Source organism: Tetrao urogallus, assembly GCF_951394365.1.
Source record: "Tetrao urogallus genome assembly, chromosome: 12".
In the NCBI taxonomy this organism is placed as follows: domain Eukaryota; kingdom Metazoa; phylum Chordata; class Aves; order Galliformes; family Phasianidae; genus Tetrao; species Tetrao urogallus.
Genome location: NC_136825.1, coordinates 17,519,213 through 17,532,216, shown reverse-complemented (window position 1 = coordinate 17,532,216; position 13,004 = coordinate 17,519,213). Strand labels below are relative to the sequence as shown.

General features: G+C 51.4%; 2 protein-coding genes across 2 annotated transcripts in view; one reads left to right on the top strand and one right to left on the bottom strand.

Annotated features, from left to right (window-relative positions):
* Positions 1 to 1,032: 1,032 nt before the first annotated feature.
* Positions 1,033 to 2,549, top strand: CTRL (chymotrypsin like; the record flags this gene model as incomplete). Its single annotated transcript, XM_079541409.1, has 7 exons — positions 1,033 to 1,084; positions 1,201 to 1,304; positions 1,391 to 1,470; positions 1,618 to 1,699; positions 1,780 to 1,960; positions 2,097 to 2,230; positions 2,388 to 2,549. The coding sequence occupies 7 exons, from the start codon at positions 1,033 to 1,035 to the stop codon at positions 2,547 to 2,549; spliced, it is 795 nt and encodes a 264-aa protein (XP_079397535.1).
* Positions 2,550 to 8,421: 5,872 nt separating this feature from the next.
* The window catches only part of PSKH1 (protein serine kinase H1), a gene marked incomplete at both ends in the record, with an annotated part of 16,793 nt that continues 12,210 nt past the window's right edge, over positions 8,422 to 13,004 (bottom strand). The window contains one exon of the mRNA XM_079541668.1: positions 8,422 to 8,739. Coding sequence (XP_079397794.1) covers positions 8,422 to 8,739 — 318 coding nt within the window. The remainder of the gene's footprint in view (positions 8,740 to 13,004) is intronic.

Sequence of the window (13,004 nt, the reverse complement as noted above, 5' to 3'; positions counted from 1 at the left end):
AACACATGGAGCTCTTGCCACCAACTCTCTCCCTGCTCACATGAAGGGACAGATCAGAGTTCTAGTGACCTGCCCAAGCTTTCTGGTCAACATTTACAGTAGCATCAAAGTCCTTCAGTACTTGGGAGAATGTGAACGGAGTCTCAGCTTTCTCCATGATGGGCAGACCTCCCTGGGCACAATCATCCTCTGCTGCTCTCCATCCCTTGGTCCTCTTCTCCTCATATGCCAGGGGAAGGTGAGGAGCAGAAGCATGTTGTGTGCTCTGCTTCCTTGGAGCCGCACAGCTTTCTTTTGCCACTTCCTCCTGCCTGGCCTGCACTGTTTTGCCAGCCCTGCAGGCACCTTGGGCAGTGGAAGGGCTGAATTCTATGCTCTGCCATTCTTTCTGCCTTACGATGGGCCTGATCCCACTGCTGTTGTATGGCACCAATGCCAATAATAAAGACCTGAACTCTGCAATAGCTTACCTGTGTCTGACCAATGTGCCTCAGGGGAGCAGGGCACGGGGAGCACAGAGCAGGGAACACATCCCCATGCCCAGCATTATTCCAGGGATGGCTCCTGGCACTCAAGTAAGCCCAGGATGGTGATGGGGGATTTGGGGGAAACAATACTACTCCCTAGCACTCAGGCCTATGGGGCAGAGGGATCAGGCACCTGCAGGAGGGGCGCAGAGGTGATGAGCTCAGGGAGAAGACCGCTGTCCTCCCTAGGGCTTGCTGCCTGCTCTCCATGGCTCCTGACTGCCTGGGAAAGCTTCTGCTTGCCCCACCTGGCCTTGGGATGTGCTCACCTGCACAGGGCTGTACCTAGGGTGGCCCTGAGCTCTGGGAACATCCAGCTGGGACAACGCCCTGCCAGGCCACCGTATCACTGCTGCATGGGGGAAGAACAGCTCTCACACAAGCCTGGAGGGACCACTGCCCACGGCTGGGACAGGACAGGACCTTGCCCTGCCTGGCCACGAGCCACACAGCTCCCAGCTGCTATAAAGCCAGCAGCCCTGGGGCACTGCCATGTCTTCTCAGGATGGCGTTCCTGTGGGCAGTCATCTGCCTGGCCCTGGCCAGCACTGTTTCAGGTAAGCCCAATGCTGGGCAGGTGTCCGTGTCCTCCTGCACAGGAGGCAGGCAGGTCCTCAGGGTGCAGGAGATGCCTGTGGGCACGAGCCTTGAGCCCTCCCGTGCTCCTCCATAGGCTGCGGGGAGCCCCAGATCAGCCCCTCGGTGCGGTACAGCGAGAGGATCATCAATGGGCAGAATGCAGTGTCCGGCTCCTGGCCCTGGCAGGTGTCCCTGCAGGTACATCCCTGTCCCATTCCCACGCATGGGCTGCTGTGCGGGTACCCCCTGCCCACCCCCAGCTCCTGCTCTTCCTTTCCTCCCAGACCCGCTCAGGATCCCACTTCTGCGGCGGTTCTCTGATCAACGAGAACTGGGTGGTCACAGCCGCCCACTGCGAGTTCAAGTAAGGAGCGATGCCCTCCGCACCCCACTGGGGACACTGGGGATGGGCACGGGGTCGAGGCACACTGGGCACAGCCTCGAGGGCACCGAGCAGCCCGCCACTTCCTCCCGGTGGTGCTGCAGGACCCCCAACCCCTCTGTCTTGCAGCCCATCTTCCCACGTCGTCGTCCTTGGGGAATACAACCTCAACTCCCAGTCTGAGTCTGTCCAGGTGAAGACCGTGTCGAAGGTGAGTGGGGTGGCTGTAGCTCTGGGAGGGCACTGCAGCTCTGCCCCATGGCCAGGACGAAGTGCTTGTGCCCTCGGCAGGCCGTCACACACCCCAACTGGAACGCCTACACCCTCAACAACGACATCACGCTGCTGAAGCTCTCCTCAGCCGCCCAGCTGGGCTCCCGTGTGTCCTCCGTCTGCCTGGCTGCTGCCAACCTGGCTCTGTCTGACACCCAGCAGTGCGTCACCACCGGCTGGGGACGCACCAGCACCACCTGTAGGTACCCTGCAGCTCTTGGGGGGGCTCTTACTGTGCTGGGAGGGTGGCAGCGCATGACTGCATCCATTGGTGAGCACATGGGGAGACATATGTGAGTAGCAGTGAGTAACACAGCTTTTTTCTCCTCCAAAAGCCAACACTCTGGCGTCACGCCTGCAGCAGGTCTCTCTGCCCCTGGTCTCGCAGAGTCAGTGCCGGCAGTACTGGGGCACCAGCATCACCAGCGCCATGCTGTGCGCCGGGGGGGCCGGAGCCTCTTCCTGCCAGGTGAGGAGCCTGGAACAAGGAGGACGGTGGGGTGTTGCACTTGGAGACTCTGAGCTCAAGCATCTTAGGGACTGGGGTGGTAGGAACCCGTTTGGAGCAAGGTCCTGGGACTGGTAGGGATGGGGCCATCCCTAAACTGCAGCTCTCGTCCCCGCAGGGCGACTCCGGGGGTCCCCTCGTGTACCAGAGTGGGAACGTCTGGACTCTGATTGGCATCGTCTCCTGGGGAAACAGCAACTGCAACGTCCGCACGCCTGCTGTCTACACCCGCGTCAGCTACTTCCGAAACTGGATCGACCAAATTGTGGCCCAGGGGTAGAGCTGTGGGGATCGCTTTGCTCCAGCAGTGCCAGCACAGGGCTGAGCACAAAGCGAGGCTCACTTTGTTACAGAGTAATAAAGCATGTGCTTGTGGCCAGCCCTGCTCCTTTCTTCTTGTGGTGCAGCGCAGCGCAGGATGTGCATAGGGGTTGAAAAAGGTCTCAGCCCAGCCTTTAAAGCAGTCTGGGAATGCAAACGAGCAGGGGCATCCTCATATGAGTCCTGTATGGTGTGGGAGCAAAGGGCTGCATTCAGGGAATGAAGGGCTGGCTCCTGGCAGCTGGAAATAGAGCTGGGCATGGGCATGTGGCACAGAGAAGGAAGACCAGGGTGTCGCAAAGCCCCAGGGCACGTGGCAGCATGGAGGCCCATAGGAATAGCTGGATTGTGCCTTTGCTCAGCAGCACTGAAGTACAATGTGCCACGTGGAACAAGCATGCACTTTGTCAGCTTTAGCCAGCTTGCATGTGGCTCTAAAGGCAGTCAGGGAAGTGGGGATGGGGGGTGTGTGGGCAGGAGAAGCCGCTTTCTGTGGTTGTTTGATGAGTTCTCTGCTCACCTTCACCCCTGCTGCTGCCCTCGCCCCTCCAGCAGGATGTGGCTCACAAGGAGCACGCTTCACTCTATTATGGGCTTTCCTATTGGTCCTAAAAAGTGAGAAACCAGAGAGTTGTGAGCAAAGCAGGGCATTTCTCCAGCCCTTGTAGCCAGGTAACAATGAAGAAGTGGCCCGAGGCACAGAAAGCTGTCAATTCCAAAAGGGAGTACCCAACTCATCCAGCCCACAGTCCCTCCAGAGGGCTGAGCAGCTCCCAGCACCCATCCAGCCACCATCCACAACCCCAGAGCAGCAGCCAAGAGCCAGAAGGAAGCACACTGCAGCAATGGGGTACACAGGATACATTGCTGTGTTTAACAGACCGAATACACAAAATAAATAGCTCTGTACACTCTAACCAGAACCTTACAGACTAATTACAACGCTTCAGACCTCATTCGATGAGACGGTCTGTAAAGACAGGGCCCAAAGGCAAGGCACAGAACCAGGCGCTTCGTTAGGAGCGAACAGGACACGAGTGCTGTGCTTCCAGTCCAGCACAGGAAATTCGGTGACCGAAAATAACAGCGAGCACTGGAAGGTCCCAGAGCTTCCCCAGGAGGTGTCTTTCCGCAGTGAAAGGCAACAGGAAGGCTCCCAGCATCTGTTAGGTGCTCGTTTCTGGTTTGGGCCAGGATTTGTTCCACATTCAATAGACGCAGTGCAACATCTGGGCAACAGCAGTGAGTGGCTCAGCGGTCACACGCATGGGACGTACAGTGTTAGCATGGGGGGGGACAGCAGGAAGAGGACACGGTGTCACAAAGGGGGGGACAGCGCTCTGCACCACGGGGACATCAAGGGGGGGAAGGTACCACGCTCTGTGATGCTGCTCCCACAAAGCATCCCTGCTGCTTCACATTTTCTGGCAAATTCGCCGCTCGCTGATGCTCACCAAGCACCCGAGGGCTGTGTTTCTGAATCCAGGCTGGAAGATGAGACCAAGTGGTCAGGAGAAGCACCAAAAAGCTCCCAGGAGCAGTGCAGGCAGCTTGGGGCTGGGTGTCTGAGAGGAACTGGCATGGCACGCTGTTTTCCAGGATGAAGGCTGGGAAATAGCTGCCCAAACCCGTGGGCTGACCTTTTTCTACAGATAGGGAACACTTTGGGAATCCTCCAGTGCCATCTCCAAAGAGCCAGCCTCTGCTTTACTCTTCCCTCTCTACTCTGCTCTTGTGGGGTCACATCTGCAGTACTCTGTCCAGGTCTGGGCACCCCCATACAAGACAGAGAGCTGTTGGAGAGGGTCCAGAGGAGGGCAAAAAGATGATCAGGGGGCTGGAGCACCTCCTGTACAAAGACAGGCTGAAGAAGCTGGGTCTGTTCAGCCTGGAGAAAAGAAGGCTGTGGGGTGACCTCATTGCAGCCTTCAGTACCTAAATGGAGCCTACAAACAGGAGGGGAATCAACTCTTTGAAAGGACAGATAACAGCAGGACAAGGGGAAATGGTTTGAAGTGGAAGGGAGGGAAGATTGAGGTTGGATGTCAGGGGGAAGTTGTGTACTATGAGAGTGGTGAGGTGCTGGAACAGCTGCCCAGAGAGGCTGTGATGCCCCGTCCATCCCTGGAGGTGTTCAAAGCCAGGTTGGATGGGGCCCTGGGCAGCCTGGGCTGCTGTGAAATGTGGAGGTTGGTGGCCCTGCATGTGGCAGGGGGTTGGAGCTTCGTGATCCTTGAGGTCCCTTCCAACCCTGGCCATTCTGTGATTCTGTGATGCTCTGCCCACAGAGAACTGGCATAACCAAGGTGAAAGCCAATGTTGGCCCCACACACCAGGGATCTCAATGGGAGTGCTCCCACCTGCAAAGCACCACGTGTTGGCTTCCACATCGCTTCACAACTCATCACAGCTTGCAGGGAGCTCCACCCAGAGATGTTGCCCCATAGCACAGCTGACCACAACTCATGCTCCCCAGGCTAACGCTACGGCTCTGCTAGAAAACAGGATTGAAAAACAGAGCAGAGCATGAGAAAATTTAAATCACCAGAGCAGAAAATATCCGAACTAAAGGAAGGACTAAATATCAGGTTGGATATTAGGAACAAATTCTGCTCAAAAGGAGTGGTGAGGCACTGACACAGCTGCACAGTGAGGTAGGGCAGTCACTGTCCCTGTGGGTGTCCCAGAGCCACGGGGATGTGGCAATGAGGGACGTGGGCATCGTGGGGTTGGACTTGGGGATCTGAGAGGTCTTTTCCAACTTTAATGCTTCTGTGATTCTGTGAAAATATCCAAATACCAAAGCAGCTAAGTTTGAGGCTCTCTCATTCCCCAAACAAACAGGTAACGCAGGCTCCATGCCATCAGTTTCATGTCAGCAAGGCAGAGCTCTTCAAACAGGCAGGAGCAACTGGGTGCTGCTGCAATCTCAGTGCTAAGCAGCACAGGCTGCTCCTGGTCTGAAGGAGCGAGGGGATCTGCTATCTCTGGGCTGATGTTTGTAAAGGCCTGAGAGAGTAAGAAGCGAATCACAGCTGGACAAGCAATTGCTTTTTAGCAAAATACGTAGGAAAATACATCACACACACACAGAAATCTGGATGCAAAGCTGAACAGTCTGTAGACTATTAACGTTTAGTCTGGAAGACCTTTTCACATTCATTTCCCTTCACAACACGAAGGAATCAGCTAGCAGCTCTCTGAGGCTGTATCCATCTCCCCAGCAGAGCAGGGAAACTTCCAGGGCAGAACGATAGGATTGGCTTTACACAGTAGTGCTAAGTTCCAAAAGACAAATGTACAATGCATCCTTCACCCCCTACAACTGCATCTGGATGAGGACACAGTGCAGTTAGCCACTAGATGTCCTTCCAGTTTCATTTTCACCCTATTAACCAAGTACAGGCAACAACAGCACTCCTCCACTGAGGTTTGCACCCCAAGGACACAGCAGTGAATTTGTCACCCAAATTAAGAACCACCTACTAAGAGCCAAAGAAGGAAATGGGAAAAAAAAAAACCAAAAACATGAAACAAAACAATAAAGCATCGTAGATTTTAACTTCTAATATCCTCAGGCAAAGGCACTTCTGAAAAGGGGAAAGTCCTGAGATACCAGATGAATGGAGAGCTGAGATGCCCCTGCAGAATACAGGTGAAGATGAGCAAGATCATTCACAGTGAAAGCTCCTCAAAGGACAGGCTGAAGTGAAGGCACCTGAACTGGTGGCACGTTGCCTGTCCCCTAGCTGAAAACGTGCCACAGCTGCAAGGCTGAAAGCACCAAGGAGTTGTTTTAAGCCACAGATCTGAAGATTGTTGCTCTGCTGAATGAAGGAGAGCTTGGTCAGACCAGAGCTCAACCTCCTGCACTCCAACCACGTGAAGCACGCAGGGACAAGGTAGGTACAAACAAATCTGGGCATGTCAGTGGCCCAGTGCTTAAAGGAAAGGGTCTCAGATTCTAGGGGTCTTGGCTCAGTCCATCAGTTTGACTTTATTGCATAGGTAAAAGACCTGCTTTAAGGGTAAGCATGCAAGATAATCTGGGGAGGGCTATAAAAGCACCAAAGTGGACATAAAAGGTCACAGTGCCTGGCTGCGATGCTCCAAACAAGCAGAAGACTCCTTCAAGTAATGGCTCATAACCAGAAGCCCTCTGAGAAAGCATCCGACCAGCTCCTCATGTAAAAGGGAAGAGCACTTTTCCAGTTAATACCTGCCTTGAAGTACTTGCTGCTTTTGAAGAGCTGTTTGCAGGAATACAAGGAGCACTGAGCTGCTAATGAAGCAGCACGTGGCAAGCTGCCTGTTTTCTCAGAAACTGTCTAGTTGATCATTCCTGGTAATGAACCAGGAAAGACTACAATAAAAGGGAAAAGAAGCTGAAGGAACCTTTCTTTTATTTTCCCTCCATAGCCCACAAAGCTAAAGTAAAAACAGCTAGTAATTCTGCAACAGCAGTTAATGCTGATGGAAGGATGGGCACTCAGGACCAGAGCAGCCCCCAAGGGATGCAGAGCTTCCAACGTAACGTGCAAACGCATAGAAAGGGTTTGGAATTCACCCCTGCAAGTGTCTGAGTCCATCATCCTTAAGTATCCTCTGTCATATTCCTCACCATGAGCTGAGGAACAAAAGGTAAGTGAAGTAGTTAGATTCCTAGCACTGGGGTGGAAAGCACATCCCTAGAAATTTCCTTTTTTCAGCTCAATAGAACTGACAGCCCGCTTTTTGCTGGTGGATGTAAGCTGTATCTAACAGCTCGATGGTTTCTGCTCATCTCTCTGCTGTCATTTCAGGACTGGGCTTCTGCTAGCCAAGCTCCTACTCTACCCCTATGGAGCCTCTTGTGGTCACCCTGCCAGCTCCCACCACCATTTCCCTGCCCCAGAGAACTGATGGCAGTAGCAGGGGACACCCCAAAGCAATCAAAGCATTGGAAACACAGTTGGTTACAGTAAGCCACGTCACGGTAACAAAACCAAACCCTGCATGTTAGGGGCTGCTCCTACTACAAATAGGGGAACCCCTAAAAACTGCCTTCATCTCTGTGGAGCACAAAATTCCTGCAGGACGATCCTTCTCTCGCTGCCCCTCACTGGGGAGCAGCCCTGCAGTCAGGATGAATGGGATGGGACTCCAGCTCCGAGGTGGCAGCGTTTCGTTTCGGTTGCCAATCTGCATCATGTGAGCAAACCCTCGATGTCAGCACACTGATGGCAGGCAGCCCTTTGGGGATCCTCACAGCTTCACGGCCGTCGCATTCACAACTGCTGTCTGGCATCTCCGTGACACTGCATTGGGACGAGGAGCTGATGGGCAGCATGCTGTGAGTCAGTGCTATCTTGGTTCTAACTGCATGTGACTCACAACAGCTTCACTGCAAAGGCACCACAGAGTGTGACTAAACCAGTTCAGAATGTGTGTATATATAAATTTGTTAAATATATAACACACACCCACACGTGTGTATGTGCTACGTGCACACATACAAAGTGATTTTGTTTCCATATGCGAGTGGAATTAATAAATAACAACGAACAACGGGGCTCCTGGGCTACAGAAAGAGCTCTTCTCCTCGTTTGCAGCTCCTTAATTTGGGTGTTACTCAAGGCTCTGAGCTCTAAGCCAACAGCTGCTCCGTTCCCTGCGTGGGCACGGCTGGCCCACAAGTGCCACCACAAGGTTCCTTTTCCTCCGCACAGTGGGGAGGGGGGACACAACACACCTGAAAGAAGGGAGGGAGGAACCTGCAGCAAAGGGGTGCTGCACACCTACACTGCAGAGAAGATGTCTGGAAAGACTTCAGGCAGGTCCCAGCCTGGTGCTCAGCCAGTGTATTGCTGCTGGTAGCGCAGGTTGAGCTCTCGCAGCTCCCGCTCCCGAACCCTCCGTGACTTGTTGGATTTGGTGGAGCGGCTGGAACGCGTGGACTGTGCTGACTTGGTGCTCTGGCAGCGAGAGGAGGCTCTCTTGAGAAGGTTTTGGGAGATGGAACGGTGCAGGTTCTTCATGGAGGAGGAGGCTGCCATGCTGACCACCCAGGGGTGCTTCAGGGCCTGGAGGGCTGTCATCCTGTCGCTGGGGTCCACCGTGAGCAGGCGGTCGATGAAATCCTTGGCCAGGTTGGATACACTGGGCCAGGGCTGAAACACAAAAGAGGGAATTAGAACAAAACGTCCCGGCACGACCCTGCTGATTCATTCATTCATTCCTCCTGTCCCCTAAAAAGGTGTTGCAGGGCATTCTGCCTCTTCCTCTCGCTCTTTCATCCTCAAATCTTCCAACAGTAGAAGAATAAGACACAATTACTTCAAGAGCCTACGAGGGGGAAGAGGGAATCCAGCAGCTAACAGAGACAAGGCTGCCTCGGCTCCACACCTCATGTCCACACGTGTTTTCCCAGCTGGCAGACACAAACACACAGCTACACACTGGGACTGGCACACACATTCGCCAACACAATGATCTGTCACCCAATTATAAGCAACCAGCCCTTCTTGTTCTTTTTATTCCTCTTTTTTCCTACATCAGTTCTTCCTTCAAGTCACCTGCACTCCCACACCCCTGAGCAGATCCACTGTGGTCCTAAACGTGCTCGTGAAAACCACTGCCATGGACTCATCCCCACAGCTTCACACTGGGACCATGGGGATGGGGTCACCCATAGTGCCACATCCCAGCCTTTGCCAATGGGAAGTCATCTTCCCCTCTCCGAAGCACCAAACTCTGGGCCAGGCAGTGCAGAGAGTGAGGAGCTCTCACTCCAACACTGTTTCAGTGTTGTGATGAGATCACACAGGAGGCAGCTGGGGTAGATCAGATGATGGAGGTGGGTTTCAATGCAGTGCCCACCCTCCAAATGAATCACATGAAACATATGAAAGCAGGAGAAATGAAGACAGATGCATACATCTTTCTTCACTTTCCTTTTCTAAGCACATCCCAGGCATCTACTCACTGATCCTTTCCTCTCCTGTTGATTGAACTTGCCAAACCCTCTCTATTGAAAGCAGCCAAGCTCCAAAGGCTTCTGCACGGTCCTCAGTTTACTGGGATCTGAGAAGCTGAGGGAAGTCAATGTGGATGCTCTAAGGGCTTCACTGCATTTTCTATTAATAAAATACCCTGCATATACTTCCCTTAATAAAGATTCCAAGAGAAAGCTGTTATTTCTTCATTGGGAGACTTCATCTCGAGATTTGCCCTTTCATCCCAGCCCTTCTTTGGCAAGAGGATCCCTCTCATGTTGGAACCAGTCCCTTCTCACCTAAACCACTCTATGACTCTAATTTGGGTTCCCACCTGCTTTGTCCTGATGAAGTCCTTTCTGTTTGAAGGTGAGCCATCCTGCTCCCAGGATGGACTGTGACACACTGCCAGGGTGCTGGTTCTTTTGTCCCTTCACAGCCATGAATCCCACAAGCAAGTGCTGACCTGCGTATTCATTCCAAAGCCAAGGGCAGGGAGATCTTTCTGCAACAGTTCTTGGCCTCAGTGGTCAACACTAAAACAGCCCCAATGGGAGGAAGTCCACAAAACATTTGGAATGCAGCAGGTGATGTTAGATAAGGAATTTTTGTGAACACATCACAACAGAACAGGAAGGAGTTCTGGTTTTAAAGAAACAAAGCCAAGCCAGAAAATCATTGATTACTTCTATAACCCCTTAATACACAAAGTACAGCCATAAAAGCTTACAAACACCAATAACACAGTGCATGGAGACCCTTTCTAAGTGGCTTTAACAACAGCTGCACAGCTTAAGGCAATGAAGTAAAGATTCTGGCACAGGAGTTGAGGTCATACACCACCACACACGTGTAACCAAGTGAGAACAGCACGTGTATTAAAAAAGCAGGCTGCTGCTGCACGTCTTTCATCCTTCTTTTGGTGTGGAAGAAAAGAACGTGGCTATTCTATGACAGGATTCTATCTTTTAAAATTCAGCACCTACCAACAGGGAAGTCAGATAGAATGCCCTTTTCTTCTTACAAAAGGTCCAAAGAAGAAGCATGTCCTGATTTTTCTGAGGTTTGCCATTCACCATAGCAATCTTCCCTCCTCAAGAAGCTGAAAGCCACTTGCAAGAGAGCTAATCCACGGGAGAACTTGACACTGAAAGGGCAGGATGCTCTCAGAGCTGCTTTGCTCAGCCTGCCTACAGCCAATGCTGCCCTGTCTGTCGGGTCGACACTCAGGATGTGCTGCTCAGGTATCAGGGTACAGAAAGTCCACGTTCCACATTCATACAGCACTTTGCACTGTATTTTGTAAGAGATGACTGAAACAGCCTGCTTACTTACCTTACCTCACGTGTTCCAAAGGGACACACAAGCACTGCTGCTAACTATACAAGAAAAGAGAGAAAATGGCACAGAATATGGGACAGAAAGGAAATACTGGTGCATGAACAAAACTCAGCATCCTTGAGCACAGTCAGAATAGAAAGTGAAAATCCTTCTGATCATTATAGCCCTCATGTTCTGAAGGATCAGACACCACTTCTGCATTTTGGAGCCACAGAGAAATCACATTCCTGCCAATGTTTCAAGAACTACATTAATAAAAATGGCTTGAAGTTCAGGCTGTCTGCTGTTTACAACTACCATTAGTCTGTCATTGCCTACCACTGAATAACTTCTTTCTTGCCATTCATTACCAAAACACATTTCATCAGCTGAGTAAAAAAAGACACTTCTTGCATAAAAGAATACGGACAATCTTTGATCAGAAACTCATTAAGGTGTTCGGTGATGAAGAGGATATCTAAAACAGCAAAAAGCCTATTCAAATGTGGGGGGGAAAAAGCACACTGGAGGTTGCAGCTGAACACACCAGTCCATTTTACAGAGCCACGTCTGTTTTGAAGCACACAGTCCTTATGCTACTTGCAACAAGAGAACCAGAGAGCTCAATCTGACTCTGACACGCACAGCTAACAGTCACATACCAAGCCTGTAGACTTCCTACCATACTTCAGCATCTGGTGCTGCTTCTGCTCAATAAATAGCAAAGGGAATCATCTTTCTCAGTCTTCATTACCATCTGCACTATGGCTAGCAGCAAGTGAGATGACCTGGATAGCTTGAAACAGCTCCTGTCCCACCCCAATGGAAAAAAACAATTGCATGACTCCGACCTTGTTGTTTTTCCTGGGGAACTTCTTTATGCCTGCCTACAATCTCTCATCCTTCTGAGTATCACCTGTATCGCAGAGATGCAGTCATTCCAGGATCTCCATCCTTTCTTTTCTACTTTGATCCGAACAGACACAAAAGATGAATTAAAATCAATAAATGCCTGAGGACTGACACAAGAACACTTTTCTCAGAGCTACACTTTCAGGAAAAGCATGTAGGAAAGTGCTGTTATGGGTGTGGGTGCCCCATCCCTCCAAGTGGCCAAGGGCAGATGGCAAACTTGGTGAGTTAGAATTTGAAGAACTCCATAAAGAACGTACCAGCCTGCAATAACCAGCCCATGCACGCACCAGTCCAGCTAAATGAAGCCTAGGGAAGAACAAGCTCCAAGCAAAAGCAAATTGGATTTCTCATTATTCCAATTACTCTACTTTCACCACAGATGTTGAATACGGAGTACTTGCAATTAGCTTTTTCTTTTGGTCAGCAAACACAAATCAGTTTATCGATCTGTTTATGCAAGCAGAGGTTTCGTTTGCTGCACCACACACGTCCTTGCTTTTATTTCACCAAAGCTTTCTGTTTAAAAATAGGGAAGGCTTCATTCTACTGAAGCTCTGAGTGGAATGAACTGTGCAGTTCTCAAATCCATTCCCTGGGGAAATGTACCCACTTTCCAGAAACCTCGTGCTGCTCTGCGGTGCTTCTGTTCACCAGGCAGGACCCAGACCGCAGGGCTTCTGGGATCAGAAGAGATCAGATGCCTCCATAAGCTGTAAAGGAGTCTTAAATGAGAACCCCACACCCTGCCTACTAACTAGTGCAAGCCTGCAGGCATGTGGAGATTCCTCTGAAGGTGGGAAAGACTGCTGGCTTTCTCATGTGAGTGTATCTGAAGCAGAAAAGCAACTGTTAAGAAATAACTCCCCGTCTCTGAGACAAGTTGTGCAGCCACCCATTGCTCACCTCTATCTTCTGCACTGAATTTTCCTTTTTGACAACCAAGATCAAGAGGAAAGAAGCCTCTCAGGAAGATGGGAGGAATCATAGCATCCTTTGAGCTGGAAGGGACCCCTGAAGGCCATCTATCCAACTCCTCTACAGTCAATGAGGACACCTACAGTCTGCAGGGACAGGGCACCCACCACCTCTGGCCAACCTGTGTCAGTGCTTCACTACCCTTGTAAAAAACTTTACGACCAATCTAAACCTCCCCCAGTTTGAAGCCATTTCCCCTCATCCCATCACAACAGACCTTGCTGAAGAGT